Source organism: Mobula birostris, chromosome 14, assembly GCF_030028105.1.
Source record: "Mobula birostris isolate sMobBir1 chromosome 14, sMobBir1.hap1, whole genome shotgun sequence".
Lineage (NCBI taxonomy): Eukaryota > Metazoa > Chordata > Chondrichthyes > Myliobatiformes > Myliobatidae > Mobula > Mobula birostris.
Genome location: NC_092383.1, coordinates 92982121 through 93000942, shown reverse-complemented (window position 1 = coordinate 93000942; position 18822 = coordinate 92982121). Strand labels below are relative to the sequence as shown.

The following is an 18822-nucleotide window of genomic DNA, read 5'->3' as shown; positions in this document are numbered from 1 at the left end:
CTCTATTTTTCTAAGCTCCAACTTCTCAAACTTCTACAGATATATTATATAAAGTATTCTAACAGTTTGTATTTCAGCCTCGTATGAATCACCAGAACTTGCAATGATACACACTGTCCAGTCTCATCACAACCTTCCATCCAGTCCACCTTCATGGTGTATTGCATCAGTAAGGTTAACCGCATTGTCAAGGATTAAGGCATACCCTGATCATTCCCTTTTCTCTCCAATACCTTCTCGAAGATACAGGAGCTTGAGGACAGGTTTCTGAACCAATCATCTCTTTAGCACCTATTCAATGGTGCTACCATGTTCTTGAACCATTAATTCTACCTCTGTTATTGTCACTTTAGAATTTCTATTTGCACCTTTTTTGGTTTGTGCTACTGTTACTTGCAATAGTTCTCGTGCTTGTCATTGCTTACACTGTGACTTCACATGGGCAAGGAATTTCATTGTACTGGGTGTACGACAATAAACTACAAATTTAGAACATCTAGAATCTAATTTTAGAACATGTTTCCCAAACTCTTGTGAAACACTCAAACATCACACAAGTGCAAAAGGGTACCTTTTGAATTTTTTTGCACCTGTTACCTTTTAAAGGAGTACTTATGCTTCAACCATGCTTTTTTATCCATACTATTTTAAATTGCTCCTTGTCACGCACCTGTCCAAATTCTTTTAAAAGTTATTATGGCTTTCAACATCATTTCAGATGGAGTGTTCCAGATTCCAATAGTACTCTTCCTAAAAATACCTTCATCTCCCCTTCAGAGATTTTTCCAGTGATCTATCGACTCACTTGCCAGATGGAATAGTATTTAACCTTCTCTGTTCCAAGTTGAACAAATCAAAATTTTCTCAGTTCCTCAAATTCTTAGTCATTTCCTAACAAACCCATTCTTCATCAATTTACCAATTCTCAGGTTTTAACAAATATCCTGAAAAGAACTGACTAGATTATACACAGCACTTAAGATGAGCTCTAACTAATTATTTATAAAATACTATAATCTTCCTTTCATATTCTACACCTCTGTTTATAAACTAATATGGTTTTTCATCAATAATATGACCTGCTTATTTAAAGTAAGACATAGAACAAGGACTAGACCACATGTTTCTTCAGATTTTTTCCACCATTCAGTCATGATCCTGCGGCTCAAGCTCACTTTCCTGCCTGATTATCACATCCATCAAGAATGTCATGATATGAGCTTTGGAACTATTAAACAAGTTTGCCTAACTAGGAAAGGAGTAAATTTCAAAAGATGAGTCGAGAATTTTTTGGATCTTATTCCTAAATGGTTGATACCTTAAACTGAGGCTATTTTCCAAGTTCTAGTCTTTCATATTAGGGTAAAGATCCTTTGAATATCTAATCTGGCAGCAGAATCTTGTATTGTGTACATGAGTGGAGGCAAAAATCATCTGAATTTAAATGAAGCCAAGACTATGTACCATCATTGATCATGCATAAATTACTTCACAATAACATATTAATGAGATGTAGGAAGTAAATGTAGATTGACTTCTATGTGCATGCTCGATTAAAATTGTATTGTCAATATTTAATCTCCCATAAATGTATACAAAGACACTTATAAACAGATGCAATTGCAAAGGTGGTAGTCAAAACTTCTACTTTTGTAGGAGATTAAGTACCACCAAATATCCTTGACAAACTTCTACAGATGCACTTTATAAAGTATGGCAATTCCAACACAAGAAGAATATCAGAGATTGCAGAAAGTAGTGGGCACAGCCCAGTCCTTCACAGGCACAGCCCTCCCTGCCATTGACAGAAGTGATACCTCAAAAAGGCAGCATATATAATCAAGTACCCCCGCCATCTGAATTGTACCCTTTTCTCAATATTACCGTCAGGGAGCGGTTCAGAAGCTTTAAATCACACCATCAGGTTCAGGAACAACTACTTTCCTACATCTTTAAGGTTCATGAACCTACTTCCACAACCTCAATCCTACCTCAGCAATAGAACAGTGCAGACCACCTCTCAGTACCATTAACATCTCTGATTGTGTTTTTTTTTTGTACAAATGACTTGTTTTGCACAGTCTCTTTTCCCTCTTCACTGTCTTGTATCTTTTGTGTTGCCTGAATCTGCATGCCTATGATGCTACTACAAGCAAGTTTTTCCACTATAGTTGTATCTCACTGTATTTGTGCACATGACAATAATTTTTGACTTCAATGTCAAAATTGAACACCTCATGGTTGAAACATTTGGATCGGTGAGTTGAAATCCTACAATAAAAAAATCTACTTCCTTTCCTGTGATGAAAGAAGCATTCCTCTGAGCAGAAAAAAAATCCATGCCTTTGACCTTCAGCAGTGCATGATAAAATCCAAACTAAAAGTTCAATAAAACTTTCAGTAAAAAATAAATGTAATGGCTTATGCAGCATGAAATCAATATAATCAAAACTGTGCCTCAAACAATGACCATTTTATTGATCTGCAAATGAAGGGAACAACAGAAAACTATAGTACAGAGTCATGTTGAATATCAGGTCACGGCGTGTTTTCAAGCAATGCTGGCAGGACCAAACCAGGTTACAAAACAGTTCTGCAATGCCACAATGAAGGAATGTTCTTTACTCCTTTAGTGTCATAACCCTAGCAACATACCAATGCATCCCAAACTGCATCCAACTTTATTATATGAAGGATATAGAAGCTTTAGAGAAGGTGCAAAGGAGATTTACTCGGATACTGCCTGAATTAGAGAGCACGTCTTATGAGGAAAGGTTGTGTGAGCTAGGGCTTTTCTCTCTGGAGCAAAGCTGAATGAGAGGCAACTTGATAGAGGTATACAAGACAATTTGAGGCATAGATAGAGTGGACAGCCAGATACCTTTCCCCAGGATAGTAATGGTGAAGGCCAGAAAGCATTCTTTTAAAATCAGTTTAGGAGAAATTTCAGTTAAAACACAGGGAGTGTAAGTTCCTGGAATGCACTGATGGAGGTAATGGTACATTAGGGACATTGGAGAGACTCATAGATAGACACATGGAAGAAACAAAAATGGAGGGCTATGTAGGAGGAAAGGACAAGGTTGATTGTAGATAAGGTTAAAAGGTCAACACAACACTGTGAACCAACGGGTCTGTACTGTGCTGTACTATGTTCTATCACTACGATTGTCCTTGTCATTTCAAAGAAGCTAGAGACCTAGACAGTAAGACAATGAATCAACAGAGTTGTGGATGTCTGATTCTGTCTGTTAACCTTTGTTTTCATTGCTACAGCAAGTTGAGAGAAAATTTGGGAGAATAACTACTCTGAAGCAGTAATCCCAAAGTTACTTATGACCCTGTCTTTAATAACAATCTTTGCAATAATAAAGACATTTCTATCGTAGTCATCAGGTACACCATCCTGAGAATTCTGAGTACTCAACATTTGAGCCACAGGCAAATACCTTGAGCAAATACTCAAAAGACTTCCCTTGGAGTCTGTTCTTCCATCAATTTTGTTTTTATTTTTTAGCAGTCATTATCCTACTATCACAGAAATAAATTTTTGCTGATATTAGACACAGGATTCCATCTAGATGAGAGAAATCTAAAGATTCACTATCTAAAGGAAGAAATTCTTACTCACACCAGACTGAAATTGTCATGGTCTGGTCCGTGAAGTTCGCATTCCGGTTCACAGACCGGTCCATCGATCCTTATTCCAGGTTTTCTGGTTTTCCCTTATTCTGTTGGTGCCTTAATTAAGGCACATGGTTCTTATTCTGGGCTGGCTACATAAACAGCTCCTGGGTTCAGCTTCAGTGGCTGGACTGTTCGCTTCCCTCGCCTTCCTTCTGAAGCCTCGCCTGTGTCCTTGCCTCTAATGCCATCAGGTTCAACCACCAGGGCAAGACTGTGGCCTTGCTGTGTCTAGATAAGGAACTGTCTTTTGTTGCTTGGAACTGTCTCTTTGTGTCCACGCCTTCACTAGGTAGGTCCAGCCATTTGCCACTACCTTGACTTGGGAACTGTCTGCGTCCACGCCTTCGCTAGGTAGGTCCGGCCGTTTGCTGCTACCTTGTGTTGGGAACCGTCTTTGTTCTCTCGCCTCCGCTGGGTAGGTCCGGCCGTTTGCTGCTACCTTGAGTGGAGTTCTGTCTCTCAGTGTTCTGTGTATGAGTCCTGGCCCTACATCCTGCCCCCTAGGAGGGGTCCTGACTCTGTGTAGAGCCCCGGCCCCAAGTTCTGTTCCCGAGGTAGGGTCCCGGCTCTGTGTTCCATGTTCTTGTTCTCCCTCAACCAAGGCTCTGCATTCCTGTTCTCCCTCGACCAAGGCTCTGCAATCCTGTTCTCCCTCCACCAAGGCTCGTGCTCCAGTGTCTGTGTCTTGCATTTGGGTCTGCTCCCAGCGCCACCCCCCCCTGCCCATATGACAGAAATGTGTTACCATTTATCTTGAGAAGATCCCTCCTGGTTTTCTATTTCCTCACTATTAGAAACATTCTCTCAACATCTACCCTGTCAAGTCCCCTCACTCTTGTAGAATGCTTTGCACTTAGATGAAATCCAGTGTTATCATTCTTGTAGTTTAAATTTCTTATGCATGTTTTTATTTTTATATACATCACATGTAATTGCTCACAGAAATTTCCAGCAAAATTACAGAGCCGTTGCCTCTGTATTTTTCTGGAAAGTTCTTAGTTTCAGTGGCAGGTGTTACATTACTTTAATCTGGCTATCATATTGGTTAGTTGTTATCACATTTAATCTGCATCTTGCAATTCTTCACACCTTCAGCAATAATAATCTCTACCTATACCGTGTATGATTTTAAATAACTCTAACATATCCCCTCACAACCTCTTGCTTTAAGAAAAATCCTACATTCCCTGTTCTATTCACAACTATATGGAGTTATTTTAGTAAATTTCCTCTACCCGCTCTGCAAAGCCTCTGTAATTTTCTTTATATGTTCCTAGTACATCATTTCACTTAAAAAAAACCTCAAGAGATCAAGGCACGATCTGGTTAATCTTTCCTCATAAAATAATGATGTAATTCAGGAATTAATGCAGGAATCTTCTCTGCCCTGCCTCCAAGGTAAGTATATCCCTTAAATTTGGTAGCCCAATCCGTATAGGTGTGGCCTCATTAACATCCTACACAATGTAGTGAAACTTCTCCACTCAATTCAATAAAGGCCTTTCCTTTGCAACACACACAAAATGCTGGACGAATTCAGCAGGCCAGGCAGCATCTATAGAAAAGAGTAAACAATTGACCTTTCAGGCCGCGACCCTTTATTTAGCCTTTCTACATACAGTACTTGCTATAGTTGCACTGTAACTTTGTTTCTTGAATAAATATACAAGTAGTTAATAAACCCAAACAATAATATTTTGGCATTTCATTCTTATCAACATGGGTATAATTTCTTCACATTGTACACCCTCTGTCACGGCTTTCCTTCCAACCTATATGAACGTCAAAGAACCACAGATGCTGAAAATATTATTTTAAAAAAACAGAAAATGCTGGAAACATTCAGCAGCAGAGGTAGTATCAGTGGAGGAAAAGTGAACATTTGACATCTAAGACTCTTCATCAGAACTGAGAAAGAGAGAAAACCAAGAAAAGATTTAAGTTGCCAAGAATTTTGGCAAGGGACAAAAGTACCAAAGGAAATATCTGTGAAAGGATGAACCCAGGATTGCTTTAGGATTAGAAGAGGCTGATGAACTAATAGGGGAACTGAGTGAGTATTAAAACATAAAAAAAGTTTCAAATGTTCAAAATGCAGGGATATTGAACATGGTAAATGTTATTGATAAGAGAAAAAAATTACCTCCTCCATAAACAAGAATTTTGATACAGATATAAAGAAAAATAGCTTAAGTTGTAGTATTTGGTATTGAGTTTGTAAGGTTGAAATGTGGCCAGATGAGGTGCTGCTTCTTAAGCCTGTAGTTGGTTTAGTTATAATAGTCACAGACAGTTGGTCAGGGTCGGTGCAGGATGGACAGATAAACTTGCAGGCAGCAGGATTCTTAAGGTCTCTCTGCACATCTTTTCTCCAACATCGAGAAAATCACATTCTGAATACCAAATGCACAACACTAGGCTGAAGGAATACATCTCTACTTTACTCATAAGGAACATTTCAGTTCTTGATGATGGAAAGGGCAAAAGTAAAAAAGACCAACGTTGAACCTCATGGGAAGAAGCTGCAAGAAAGGGAGTAGTTGATAAGGATGCAAGAATGAACCCATCATAAATGGCTCTTTCAAAATTTTGAAAAGGAAGAGATGGGAAAGACGTGTCTACTGGTTGAATCTTGTTAAGGATGGCAAAAAGTATACAGGATGATTGTGGAGTCTGGTGAGGTAGAAGGTGAACACCAGGGAAAAATCCAATTTTGTTCTGTCCAAAAGCAACAATCAGCCAAATGGTCAAATTCTGTTCCTATGTCTTATGGAGACGGGAGGTGTGGGTAATAGTCATGGGTTCAGTCAACTACAGTACAGAGTAAGCCACAGCTCAGGAAAATGGAAGACACCTCAGAGGCAACTGATAGAAAGTACATTTATAGGACTTTATCAACCCTCTCTTTTCTTTATGTTTTATTGTTAGCAAATTTCCATAGAAATACTTTTCCCTTTGTCTTAATAGACTATAATTAGTCTAAATACATTACATTCACTAGTTTCCAGTGTTGACTGAACTCAAAGAAAATTTTTTACAGAACCCTTTAAAAGGCATTTAGTTACATGAATTGGAAAGGTTTAGAGGGATATGACACACATATAGACATATGGAACTACATCAGTTCGGCAATTTGGTCAGCACAGATCAGTTTGGCCGAAGGGCCTATGTCTGTGCTGTATAGTTCCACAACTTTTCTTAGTTTAAATACGAAACTAAAACTATTTAAATTTTGTCATAATAATATGGTGATTTTTGAAACACTCTTTTGGACCTGCATATTTTTTTCTAAACCGTGGTGATCAATACTGGGAGTAATATTCCTATGGTGGCTAGCGAAAGGCCAAGGAAAACTGTATTCCTTCCGCTTTCATACATTTTTACTTATACAAGTCTAGGATTCCATAGGGTTCACTAATGGCTCTCTCAACAAATCCAGCTGCTTCCAAGGATTTATGCAAATGAAGACACTATAGTCAGTAAATGACTACAGATTAAGAAAACCTTTAGAACGTACTGAACTGTTGATGAAAACACCCCACTTTTTTGTACCTTTTCTTATGACCGTTAAATGTTTTATAACAATCTACATCATTCTTCATGGTAGTAACAACTTCATTGTCTTCATCTATGACAGCAAATGCATAAATCAAATGAGTGCACACAAAAGGATTAATGTCCTCAGGCAAATATCGAGCAAGTCCAGATCTGTATTGTGCTCCGTTAGTGAAATAACACGAAAGTATGTAAGTACTACCTACAAAATAAAAAAATAAAGCATGTTATAATAAAACAAGTATTTGATATAATATTTAATGTTTAAATGTAATCCTCTTTTTTTTTGAAGAAAATACGTTGGAAGAGACTTCTAGTCTTATCATTTGGGATGCTTTTAAGGCACATATTATAGAGGACAAATGATCTCCTATACTGCATATATTAAGAAAAAAGCTAATAAAGAGAGAACTGACTTAGTTAATTAATTAAAACAGCTGGACCAGAAATATGCTTTGGCACTAGACCCTGAACTATACAAAAGACACATTGAAATTAAAAGTGTGGGCACGTGGCCAAGTGGTTAAGGCATTGGACTAGCGGTCTGAAGGTCATGAGTTCGATCCCCAGCTGAGGCAGCGTGTTGTGTCCCTGAGCAAGGCACTTAACCACACAGTGCTCTGCGACGACACCAACGCCAAGCTGTATCGGCCCTTGCCCTTCCCTTGGACAACATCGGTGTCTTGGAGAGGGGAGACTTGCAGCATGGACAACTGCCGGTCTTCCATACAACCTTGCCCAGGCCTGCGCTCTGGAGAGTGAAGACTTTCCAGGTGCAGATCCATGGTCTCGCAAGACTAACGGATGAAATTAGAACATTTTTAAAGTGGATAAAATATTCAATTTCAAGAAATCCACAAGCACATGGATTATGTTATTGTTTAAGAAGTTACCATTAACAAAAAGATTGCTGAAATATGATAACTAGCTGTTGCTTTTGCATTTGACAATAGTGTGACTTACCCAACTGCAGTTGGAACAATATTAAGATTCCTACTGGAAAAAAAAGTCAAACACTTATTTTATAGTTTTGATTTCTTCTAGTATTAGACATGCATCGTTTGTACATTGCCATTAATATTTCATAAATGCACCAAGATATTCCAAGATTATATTCTATCCCGTAAAGAAAAATAGTTGAGAGTTCTTCTTTAAATCACACACTGTTCTTCTGATCTTTGATCTTAAAGCATGATTTGTACAGTCAATTCATTCTAAAAAATAATAATTGAAACAAATACAGAAAAATAAATGGATACTTACAGCAAAATCAAACACAAAAACAATTTATGGTCAAGATAAATGTACATAAAATTCTGTCAAAAATGGAAGGCTAAAGAGCTGTAGGAAGAGGCCCAGGCATCCGACTATTTTGTAGAATAATATGAGGGGTGATTGATAAGTTCATGGCCTAAGTTAGGAGTCATTTTTAGAAAACCTAGCACAGTTATTTTTCAACATAGTCCCCTCCTACATGTACACACTTAGTCCAGCGGTCGTGGAGCATATGGATCCCTTCTTTGTAGAAGTGGCCCACAACAGGGGTGATTGATAGGTTCGTGGCCTAAGGTAGAAAGAGATGAGTTATTAACTTCAAACTTTCTGCATTATCACTCAAAGAGTTGAACTGCACGTGCATGTAATGACAGCGTCTTGGACCTCCAGGTAGTCCACAGCAGGGGCAATTGATAAGCTCATGGCCTAAGGTAGGAGATGAGTTGTACCGCTTTCATTGCATGCATGTGCAGTTCAACTCTTTGAGTGAAAATGCAGGAAGTTTGAAGGTAATAATTCACCTCCTTCTACCTTAGGCCACAAAGTTATCAATCACTCCTGCTGTGGACCGCTTTCTGGAGGTCCAGGTCGCCAACTTCTACAAAGAAGGGATCCGTATGCTCCACGCATGCTGGACTAAGTATGTAAATGTAGGAAAAATAAATGTGATAGGTTTTCTAAAACTGATTCCTTCTACCTTAGGCCACAAACTTATCAATCACCCCTCGTAAAAGCCGATATGGATATGTAACTGGACTAGTTTCTAGAGGCCTTGACTAATAATGAACAGAATTTGAGTTCTAATCTTACTGTGGGAGTTTACCTAAAGCAATCTTGAAAACAAAATTGCTTTTAGTAAAAGGAATCACAAAGATTATTGATTTTAGAAATCTCTATGGATTTCCAAAAGATTGGATGCTAAGTTATCAGTTTTACAAAGCTCCCCCCCACCCCCCATCTACTCTCCAAATGAAATCTAGGTTTTTCTCTATTTGCCAATTTAAAACATTAATTACTTCTTGTTACACAGATGCTTTTGGATCTGTTCAGTCTCCTTTTCTATGACAAATCATAATTCGTTTCTAAAAACAGTCTACCTATATATTGTTGAACAGTTTTTGAATAAATTGTTAAAACTTATACTTACCAAAAAGTTTAAGTATCGTTTCCATGCTTTGATTAGTGTCTCTGTAGCTTTATGCTTGTACTGCTGATGGAACTATGCAATGCTTCCACATTACCTACAATATATAGTCACATGGTTATTAGTTTCATATAAGAACTCTGTATTTTATTTCCCCTAGAAAAGGTGCAGGGAGTATTATTAGTCTGTTTTAAATCCTTTGCCTAACTGCTTGGTGTTTTACTTTAAAGTGAAGCCTATTCTCAGTTAACCTTATCTGATCAGTAATAATTGATTCAAATATCTAAGAACAAATATAAATTTATCACAGAAAAAAAGTGAAAAGCCACAAATAAAATGTTATTAAAATACCAAAAATGATATGTTTATATGTATGATTTGTCACATGTACATCAAAGCATAGTGAAAGGTGTTGCATCAATTGTGCTCTGCGACCTGAGTGTCACCACGCTTCCAGCACTAATAAAGCATAACCACAATTGTGATAAAGATTAAAATGGTATGGTTATAAGATTAGCTGCTTGTGCACTCCTTGATATTTGCAGCATTTGTATATAATCAGTACCAATAACCAACAACTATTAAAAATGTTATCTCTATACATTAAGTTTTGAATTCTTTGGAGCTCTCCTTCCGAGCCTCCGAACGCATTCAGTTTCCTTCTGCTCACGTTACCCTGTTCTACATCTCTCTCAACCATTTTACTGATCCCTACTAACTCAATGTCCTGTTATTTAACAAACAAACTCTATGCATCTGCTCTCTAAAGATACAATGAGAAAATCTTAGTGCACTCTCTCATATCAGGGAATGTCTTCAATTTGCAGCATAATGTCTGAACAAAAAGCCTCTTCAAAATATGCCAAGTGATCCTAGCTCCAATCAGGTTATTAATTCAGATCATTTAATGAATAATGAACTAGATATTAAACACCTGGTTAAAAAAGGGCTGAAGTTAAGAAATTCATTGACTATTATTTTCCAACAGCACATATAGGAACTCTAGTTTTAGAGGATGACACAGTCACTATGATTTCCTGATCAAAATGCACCTTGAATATTGTATAGGCAACTGCCAATCGTGGTACCCCTTATGCAAATAAAACATATTTGCATCAGGCATAATTAGGATGTCATCCTTGTGCACTGATCCTTTACAGTGGCTGCAAGAATTTAGGCCACACTTTTTGAGGTAAACAAGCTACTGAGTTACAGGAAGAAGTTGGGCAGGTTAACACTTCATTCCTTGGAATGAAGTTATCCAGGGGGTGATTTTATAGAAATCATTAACATTACGAAGGGCAGTCTTTTCCCGGAGAAGAGAATCAAAAACTAGAGGGCTGAAAGGTGAAAGATTTAAAAGTGACCCAAGGAGTCATTTCCTCATGTAGAAAGTGATGCATAAATGGAATGAGCTGCCAGAGGAAGTGGTTGAAACAGGTATAACAACAGTATTTAAAATGCAGTTTGACTGGTACATATATAGGAAAGGTTTAAAGGGATTTAGGCCAAACAGGACTAGATTAAATGGATAACTTGGATGGCATGGATGAGTTGGACTAAAGGATCTAATTCCATGCTGCACTGCTATATGACTCTATCTGCAGTCTCTTGTGTCTTTCATAGCTCTGGGATGCCCATTAACAGGTCAGAGTCATACAGCAAAGAAAAAGACCTTTTGGGTCAATTGTCCATGCCAACCAAGATGCCTATCCAATCTAATCCCATTTACCAACATTTGACCTCTAACTTTCAAAACCTTTCCTATCCACGTACCTGTCCAACTGTATTTTAAAAATTATTATTAAAGCTTCTTCAGCATCTTCCTTGGGAAGCTCATTCCACATACAGACCACACACTGTGTAAAAAAAACCCCAGAATTTTCTATTAAATCTCTCCCCTCTCACTTTAATTCCCCAAGCATACAAACCCTATCTATGCCCCCAATGGCACTATTATACACCTATGTAAGATCGCTTAAGTTTTCTACATTCCAAAGGAAAAATGTTTTATCCCAGGGGTTCCCAACCTGGGGTCCACGGACCCTTTGCTTAATGGTATTGGTCCATGGTATAAAAAAAGGTTGGGAACCCCTGCTCTAGCCTGTTCAACCTCCGTCCCTATTTCAGTCCTTCTGAGTTCTGGCAACATCCTTGAAAATCTTTTCTACACTCTTTCCAGTTTAATAACATCTTTCCTATAGGAAGATGTCCAAGCAACAAATAGCGTGCTAGGGAACCCAGCTGGTCACACAGCGTCTGTGGTAGAGGGAAGGGACTGGACAAGGAGAGGCAGGCTGGGAGGATGGAGGTATGAGGAGACCAATTTAGTAGGGTAAGAGCAGGCAGAAACAATGGGCCTAACCAGGACAGTCCTGTTGTGGATCTTGAATAAGAGATAAGGATTGAGGCTCTTTATCAGATAGGAGGATATGGAGGGGAGATCTCTCCTGAGATCTGCAACTGTGCGGGAGATGATGGCCTTGGGTTTGTTGGTGGGGTCACTGTCCAGGGGTAATTTTGAATACTCCAAGTGCAGCCTCATCAACATCTTGTGGAACGCAACATCGCAAGTTTTATAATTTATACCCTGAATGCTGAAAGCCAGCATGCCAAAAGCCTTGGTCACCAATTCTACCTGTGACTCCACTTTCATGAAGCCATGTATCTGAACTCCAAAGGTCCGCTGGTTCTACAAAGCTCTCCAGGGTCCGACCATTCAATGTGAAAATTCTATCTTGATTTGGCTTTCCAAAATGCCTAAAGATAAATAAATACCTAAATAGAAATAGGTACATTGGTTTATCACCGTCATATGCACCAAGTGGAAAACTAACACATACCATTGATACAGATCAATTCATTACAACAGTGCATTGCAATGGTATGTTGCACTGCAGGTAGGGTGTGATTTATGCCAATGATCGGGGTTCAATTCCCACCACTGTCTGTAAGGAGTTTGTACGTTCCCCCGTGATCAAGTGAGTTTCCTCCCAAAGACAATGGCTAGGATTTCTAAGTTGTGATCGGCACCAGAAGCATGGCAACATTTGCCGGCTGCCCCCAGCGCACCCTGGGACTGTGTTGGTCATTGACACAAACACTGCAGTTCACTGTTTCATTATTACTGTGACAAATAAAGCTAATTTTAAGTATTGTTCCTGCCCTGCAGAAACATGCCTCTTAATTTTCCTCTCTCTAATACAATCATAACCCTCCTGCCATCTAGAACCTTTTCCAAGAGGGTGACCGTTTTTGCCGCATCACATCACTAAAGACCCTCACCATCCAGGACATGCCCTCTTCTCATTACTACCATCAGGGAGGAGGTACAGGAGCCTGAAGACCCACACTTCAAACTCAATGTTTTAAAAACAGCTTCTTCCCCTCCCCCATCAGATATACAATACCTCATTATTTAAAAAAAACTCTTTTTCCAACTCATGGTAATGTATGTCTTTGCATTGTACTGATACCGCAAAACAAGAAATTACACGTCGTATGTCAATTATAATAAACCTGCTTCTGATTCCGAGTAAAGGTTTCATCGGTCTTCAGGCTCGCTAACAACACTGTTTCTTGACTAACTATGTCCCCTTCTATTTCCACAATTGTTTTGGACCCTTGGTTCTACGGTATATTTGACAGGCAGAGAACCTTCAACAACCCGCCGCGACTACAGGGAAAGGATTCATCACTGCCTGACATCTTTTGGAACTGAAGCAACGTTATCGTGCGGTGACTTTTCACCGATCCTAACCCCTGCCCCTTTGACTCCGTGATGTGAAAATTCGGGCTTTCTAATGAATGTCACTATTTACTCCGCAGGATAACGCGTTCCTCCCGAAGGGCGCTTTCGTTACTCACTGTACCCCAGCGACTAACGAGCACCCACCTTACCACTTCCACCCCACCTGCCCAGCGGACAACCACAACCCCGCCGAAACGCAGCGCCTGCGCAGTGCCAGGAGCACTGGCACGTGACCGCACCGCGCCAATCAGGGCGCGGGCTGTGCCGGTTGTGCCATGCCATGCTGCGCCGCGCCGCGCCCCCCTTCTGCCTTCTGGGGCCGGGAGCTGCGGCGGGGCAGGGGAGAGTGGCGTGGATGTGATCTGCTTTTGAGCTCCCTTCCTTTTGGATGTCCAGTTTCCCGAGAGAGTCGTTGGCGAAGCTCCGTGGATGCTGACGTCAGTCCTGTGCATAGTCCCTCTCCCATTCTGCAGGTGTCACCCATCACTGAGAGTGGCACCTCACCTCTTTACCTTCTCTAACTATTGGACAGATGTCACCCCTCGCTAACAGTGCCACCTCATTAACCTCTGTGACTATCGGACAGATATCACTTCTCTCTAACAGCGCCACCTTACCTCCTTATCCTTTATGACCACCCTTCTCAGAAGTTGAACATTCTGGAATGTTCATTATGAAACCCTCCCGGTTTCACCTACCACCTACCACCTTGTACTTCTTCCTCCCCTTCCCCCATCTTCCTGCTCTGTCTTCTCATCTCTTTTTCCAAGCCTGATGAAGAGTCTCGGCCCGAAATGTTAACTGCTTACTCCTTTCCATATATGCTGCTTGGCCAAGGTTTCAGGTTGGAGAAGACTGGATGATTTTGCGGCGACAAAAGTAGTATTTCCAAAGCGGGCATTGTGATATTTTTCCATATTCTGAATTTAATTCTAACCAACCTCCAAATAACCAGTGTGCAAAACTCAACAAACTGTACAGATACAAAAGAGGAAAAAATAAATAAATAAGCAATATCATGAACATGAGATGAAGAGTCCTTCAAAGATAAATCTATTGACTTGAATTAGAACGGAATCTTTATCATTTTAATTAATATAACTGGACCACAAGATATTATTAGTATATAAAAAGGAAGCTAATTTCCTAATCATTGATATCTCACAGATATAAAACCTTGCAAACATTTATTTATGTACACACGTTGATTCAGGTTGTTTGAACTTTATAACTGCCACAAGGTTGACTATCTGAGGATATAGCATAGAATTCATAGTTGTGTATTTTTATGGAGATTATGAAGAACACATATATTAAATATATTCTTTGAAATAGTCAACTATCAATGGGAATTTTCTAAAATGCTAGCTGATTTATAGTATTTTAGTCACTATAAAGTCAAGTAAGTAGGATATTGCCAACGATACTCCCAAACATGTTTACATTGTGGTTCACAATAATACTGTAAAAATGACAATTTGTTTAAATAATATGCCTGCAGATTTCTATTTCTCAAAATGTTTAATGACAAATGCCAATAAACAAACTATCTGCTTGATAGTATTCAGTAAAATTTAAATACAAATGTTTTGTACTCTTAATTTCATCCAGTCCACAGAATCTATGAAGGTGTATTCAGCAATTTTTTTCAACATTTTTATGATGGAAATACGAAATCTAAAGATAACATATTGTGATTAATACCATTGTTTTAAGGCTACATATTTTCACTGATTACCTCTGCAGCAATACAATTGAAAATTTGTTCTCTGACAGTCCAGTAAGACATACATTTATTTTAAATAAAATCTCCAATGCAGATACTTTGGGGGAAGTATTTTTCAGTTACAAATAATATGAACTTGCTCTGTTCATTGTGCTTTGAATCACTCACTCCTGAAGGTTTTCCACAGAAAAATAAGATTATTCTTACTGCCTACAACTATATTTTTCATTCTATTATTGTAAATGGCATTTTTAACTACAGTCTTTAACTAAGAACAATATTTTACCCCATGCATTTAAAATTGTTCTTTTTCTTACTTTACTAGGAGTGTCATCAGACACAACCAAACTATTTGTGGCGGTAATGTTGATAATTATGGCAACGTACATACCATTGGCATCTCTACAATGGGGATTATATTAACATTGACGCAGGGATCTTACTAAATGCTGTCTCTACTCAAAGATGACCTCCAATGATTGTTGTCCTGACATTTGTCCTAATCAAAATAACATAGACATTTAAAATGACTTACAAAGATCAGAGGTGAACGTAGAACAGTTTGAAACAGGAACAGGTCATTGGCTCAATTAATGGTAGGAGTCCATGGCATAACAAAGGTTGGGAAACCCAGGTGTGAAGGTCCACCCAGCACTAAACAAGGAGCTGGATTTCACCAAGGCAAAGAGGTGTCCAGCTGATGTTAGAGTTTTCTTTCTCTTAATATCAGAGGACTAAAACTGGAATGAAAATAATGGTAAAACAGTTCCATAAAATAGTCAAGCTGTAGTGTAAGAAAGTCTGCCACACAGACTCATACCTGCCAACCCAAATGGCCCTTATTCTTTTATCAACATTTGTGGTGTTCCACAGTTCACCAGACAACATTCTAACTATATAGCTGACTACTTGTTCAACCCAATATTTATTTCCATTCACAACTTTCTTCTAAACTTTCAATGAACAATGTTTTGTGATTATTTATATTTATTTGGGATATGCTTAGATTCTCACTTGTTGGTGATGATCATACCTGGAACTTTGTGGTACAAGTGTTACTTGTGACTTTCAGAATGCAGCCTACGACTTGCTGCCTACTGACAGAGATTGTTTAAAATGAGATGTTGACCTGAAGCTATTAACACAAAACTACAGGAAGGCTAACTAGCAGAGACAACCTACCGTAGATGCAGCTGTGCCATTCTACAATCAATAGTTCAGGTCAAAGCATCAAGTTCCCGCCACATCAGCATAAGACATTCATAGACATCAAAATGACTCCATGAACTTCTCTGAGAGTGACTGCAGAGTCCAGCATGTGAGTAAAAGGTTCAACGATTTGTAGTGTGAAGTGTGAAGATAATGATTTACCTTGGTAATCACTGATGGTCCCTCCATTCTGTTAGTATTCTACACGCACATCCATGCTGCTTGAGTTCATTGGATACAGAAAAGACCATACTCTGACAAGATTTCATCTGTCATTCTGAACAAATCCAATCTACTTCACCATCACTTCAACTTAATCATAAGCAAAGTAATGAAGGAAAAGTTCACTTTGCCATTCACAATCTAAAATCTTCGCACTTAATGTGCAGTTTTGTTCCCTGACCTTGACCCAAATTGCAGAAATGAACTATACAACACGAAAACGTCTACACTTTAAAAAAACTCCATCATTCTTCTAAACTCCAGCCAGTACAGGCCAAAAGCTATCAAACGTTCCTCATGCATTAGCCTTTTCATTCTTGGGATCATTCTCGTGAAGATCCAGGGATAACCTTCGGACAACACTTCAAATCCATGCAAAACTAGGAACACTCATTTTTGAAAACCAGAAATGTTGGTAATATCCTCTACAATAAGCAATATTTTTATCCGTACTTTAAACACATGAGAAAGAATTTAAGAAGGATATAAAAGATAAAATTCAGTGTAGGAGAAAAAATTTATGAGGAATGTATTTTTACTCACTTTACTTTCAGATCATTGAAGGATTTGTAAAGAACTTCATCATTCCATTCTTAAGTAGTCAGTTTATGGTTTGTATTCATGCTGGCAAATGCATAAATCAGATGGGTGCATAGAAAAGGATCAATTTGGTTAGGAAGGTAACGTCCAATTCCAGGTCTGTACTGTGCCCAGTTTGAGAAATAACAGATAAGCATAAAATTATTGCCTAAAATAGAAATATATTTTGATCAAATATGTCAATTATTTTTTGAAGAACATTCAATATAATATTTAAGCAGTTGAAAGCAAAAATATAAGTATTTAGAGCAAGTCAGTATTTTCCATGGCAAATAGATAAAATCTTATCAAAACTTACTTTTCTAAAATATAGTTACTTAATTTTTGATGAAAGAAATAAAATTAGTTTTCAAAAAATACTCAAATTTTTAAAATGTTCCCTAAAAAATTTAAATACAATTCACAGTGCAAATTCTGATGAGTTGAGTTTCCTCATTCACCACATTTTGGGAAAACGGACTATTGAGATACGAAGATAAGTAGTAGTAAGTCTTACATTTTCCATCAATGTTATGACTTACCCAGTTGCAATTGAGATAATATGATGAATCCTATTAGAAAAAAAGAAAAAAATAATCAGAAAATGTATTTTATTTATATTTTTCATTTAGAATGCAAAGCTACAAAAACAGCTTAATGGATGCTGAGCGAAGGGAAGAAAGATTAGAAGAAGTAACCAACTGTTTGAAAGGAACTCTCCAAAAGAAAATTGGAGCCATTTACACAAAATATTTATTCTCGAGGATGAGAACCAAGTTGTGGAAATTTGGATAGTTGTTGGTTGTTCCTTAGCTGATACCTCCATCTTTAAGAGGTAGAATTATTTGAGTTTTTCATTTCTTGAGAGAAAAATTATAAGGAAAATTAAATAAAATAGGAAATGTGGAGACACATGAATGACACTGCTGCTTACATGAACTAATGACGACATTGTTTATTTCAATACTCTAATTTGAATTACAATTCTATGTAGAAGGGTTTTAAGTCACCAACTATCGTAATTCACTACATTAAAATAATGTGATTGCAGTGAAGTCTCAGGAATTTCCCAGGCTTAAGAAACATTCCCGGTCATGAGTAAAGATTTGACAAGTTCTTATGAAAAGTCATTAAACAGAAATATAAGTCTATTTTTAATAGAGATTCTGCATGACCTAGGTGAGCATTTCTAGCATTTTCTGCTATCATTCAGATTTTTTGTGCTCTGGAGTTCTGTTTAATTCACTGCCACTCATCTTTCAGCAATGCCTATCAATGCCAGCTCTGCTCCTGTATCTGATAGGTCTTTTGTTGCTCTTTTACCTTGTACAGCCAAAATACTTCCGGTTTTCCTTCTGCTTTTGAACCGTATTGATGAAAACTTCCAGACTCATTTAGACAGATCTGGACAAACGAAACACAAAAGTTTCCAGCTCCAAGTAACTCCACACGATTCAAATTGACACTCCATCCATCACAGTTCAGATCTACCACAATCACGTTTGTTCAAACTATTCAGTCTTTATTCAGTTATTGTTCTCATCACATTTCTAAATTCCACATTTAATAAATACATAAACACCCATACGTTCTTGACTGTGCTCTGCAATACTATCCATTCATTATCTCAAAGCTATCCACTTTACCATTCATTGATAAGATGGACACTTGACC

At 38.1% G+C, this 18822-nt stretch overlaps 1 protein-coding gene across 1 annotated transcript in view; it reads right to left on the bottom strand.

Annotated features, from left to right (window-relative positions):
• The window catches only part of LOC140209416 (acidic mammalian chitinase-like), a 56267-nt gene extending 42575 nt beyond the window's left edge, over positions 1 to 13692 (bottom strand). The window contains exons 1-4 of the mRNA XM_072277662.1: positions 13652 to 13692; positions 9665 to 9758; positions 8206 to 8238; positions 7240 to 7444 (exon numbers count right to left, since the gene is read on the bottom strand). Coding sequence (XP_072133763.1) covers positions 7240 to 7444; positions 8206 to 8238; positions 9665 to 9689 — 263 coding nt within the window. The 5' untranslated portion in view covers positions 9690 to 9758; positions 13652 to 13692. The remainder of the gene's footprint in view (positions 1 to 7239; positions 7445 to 8205; positions 8239 to 9664; positions 9759 to 13651) is intronic.
• Between the last annotated feature and the right edge of the window lie 5130 nt (positions 13693 to 18822).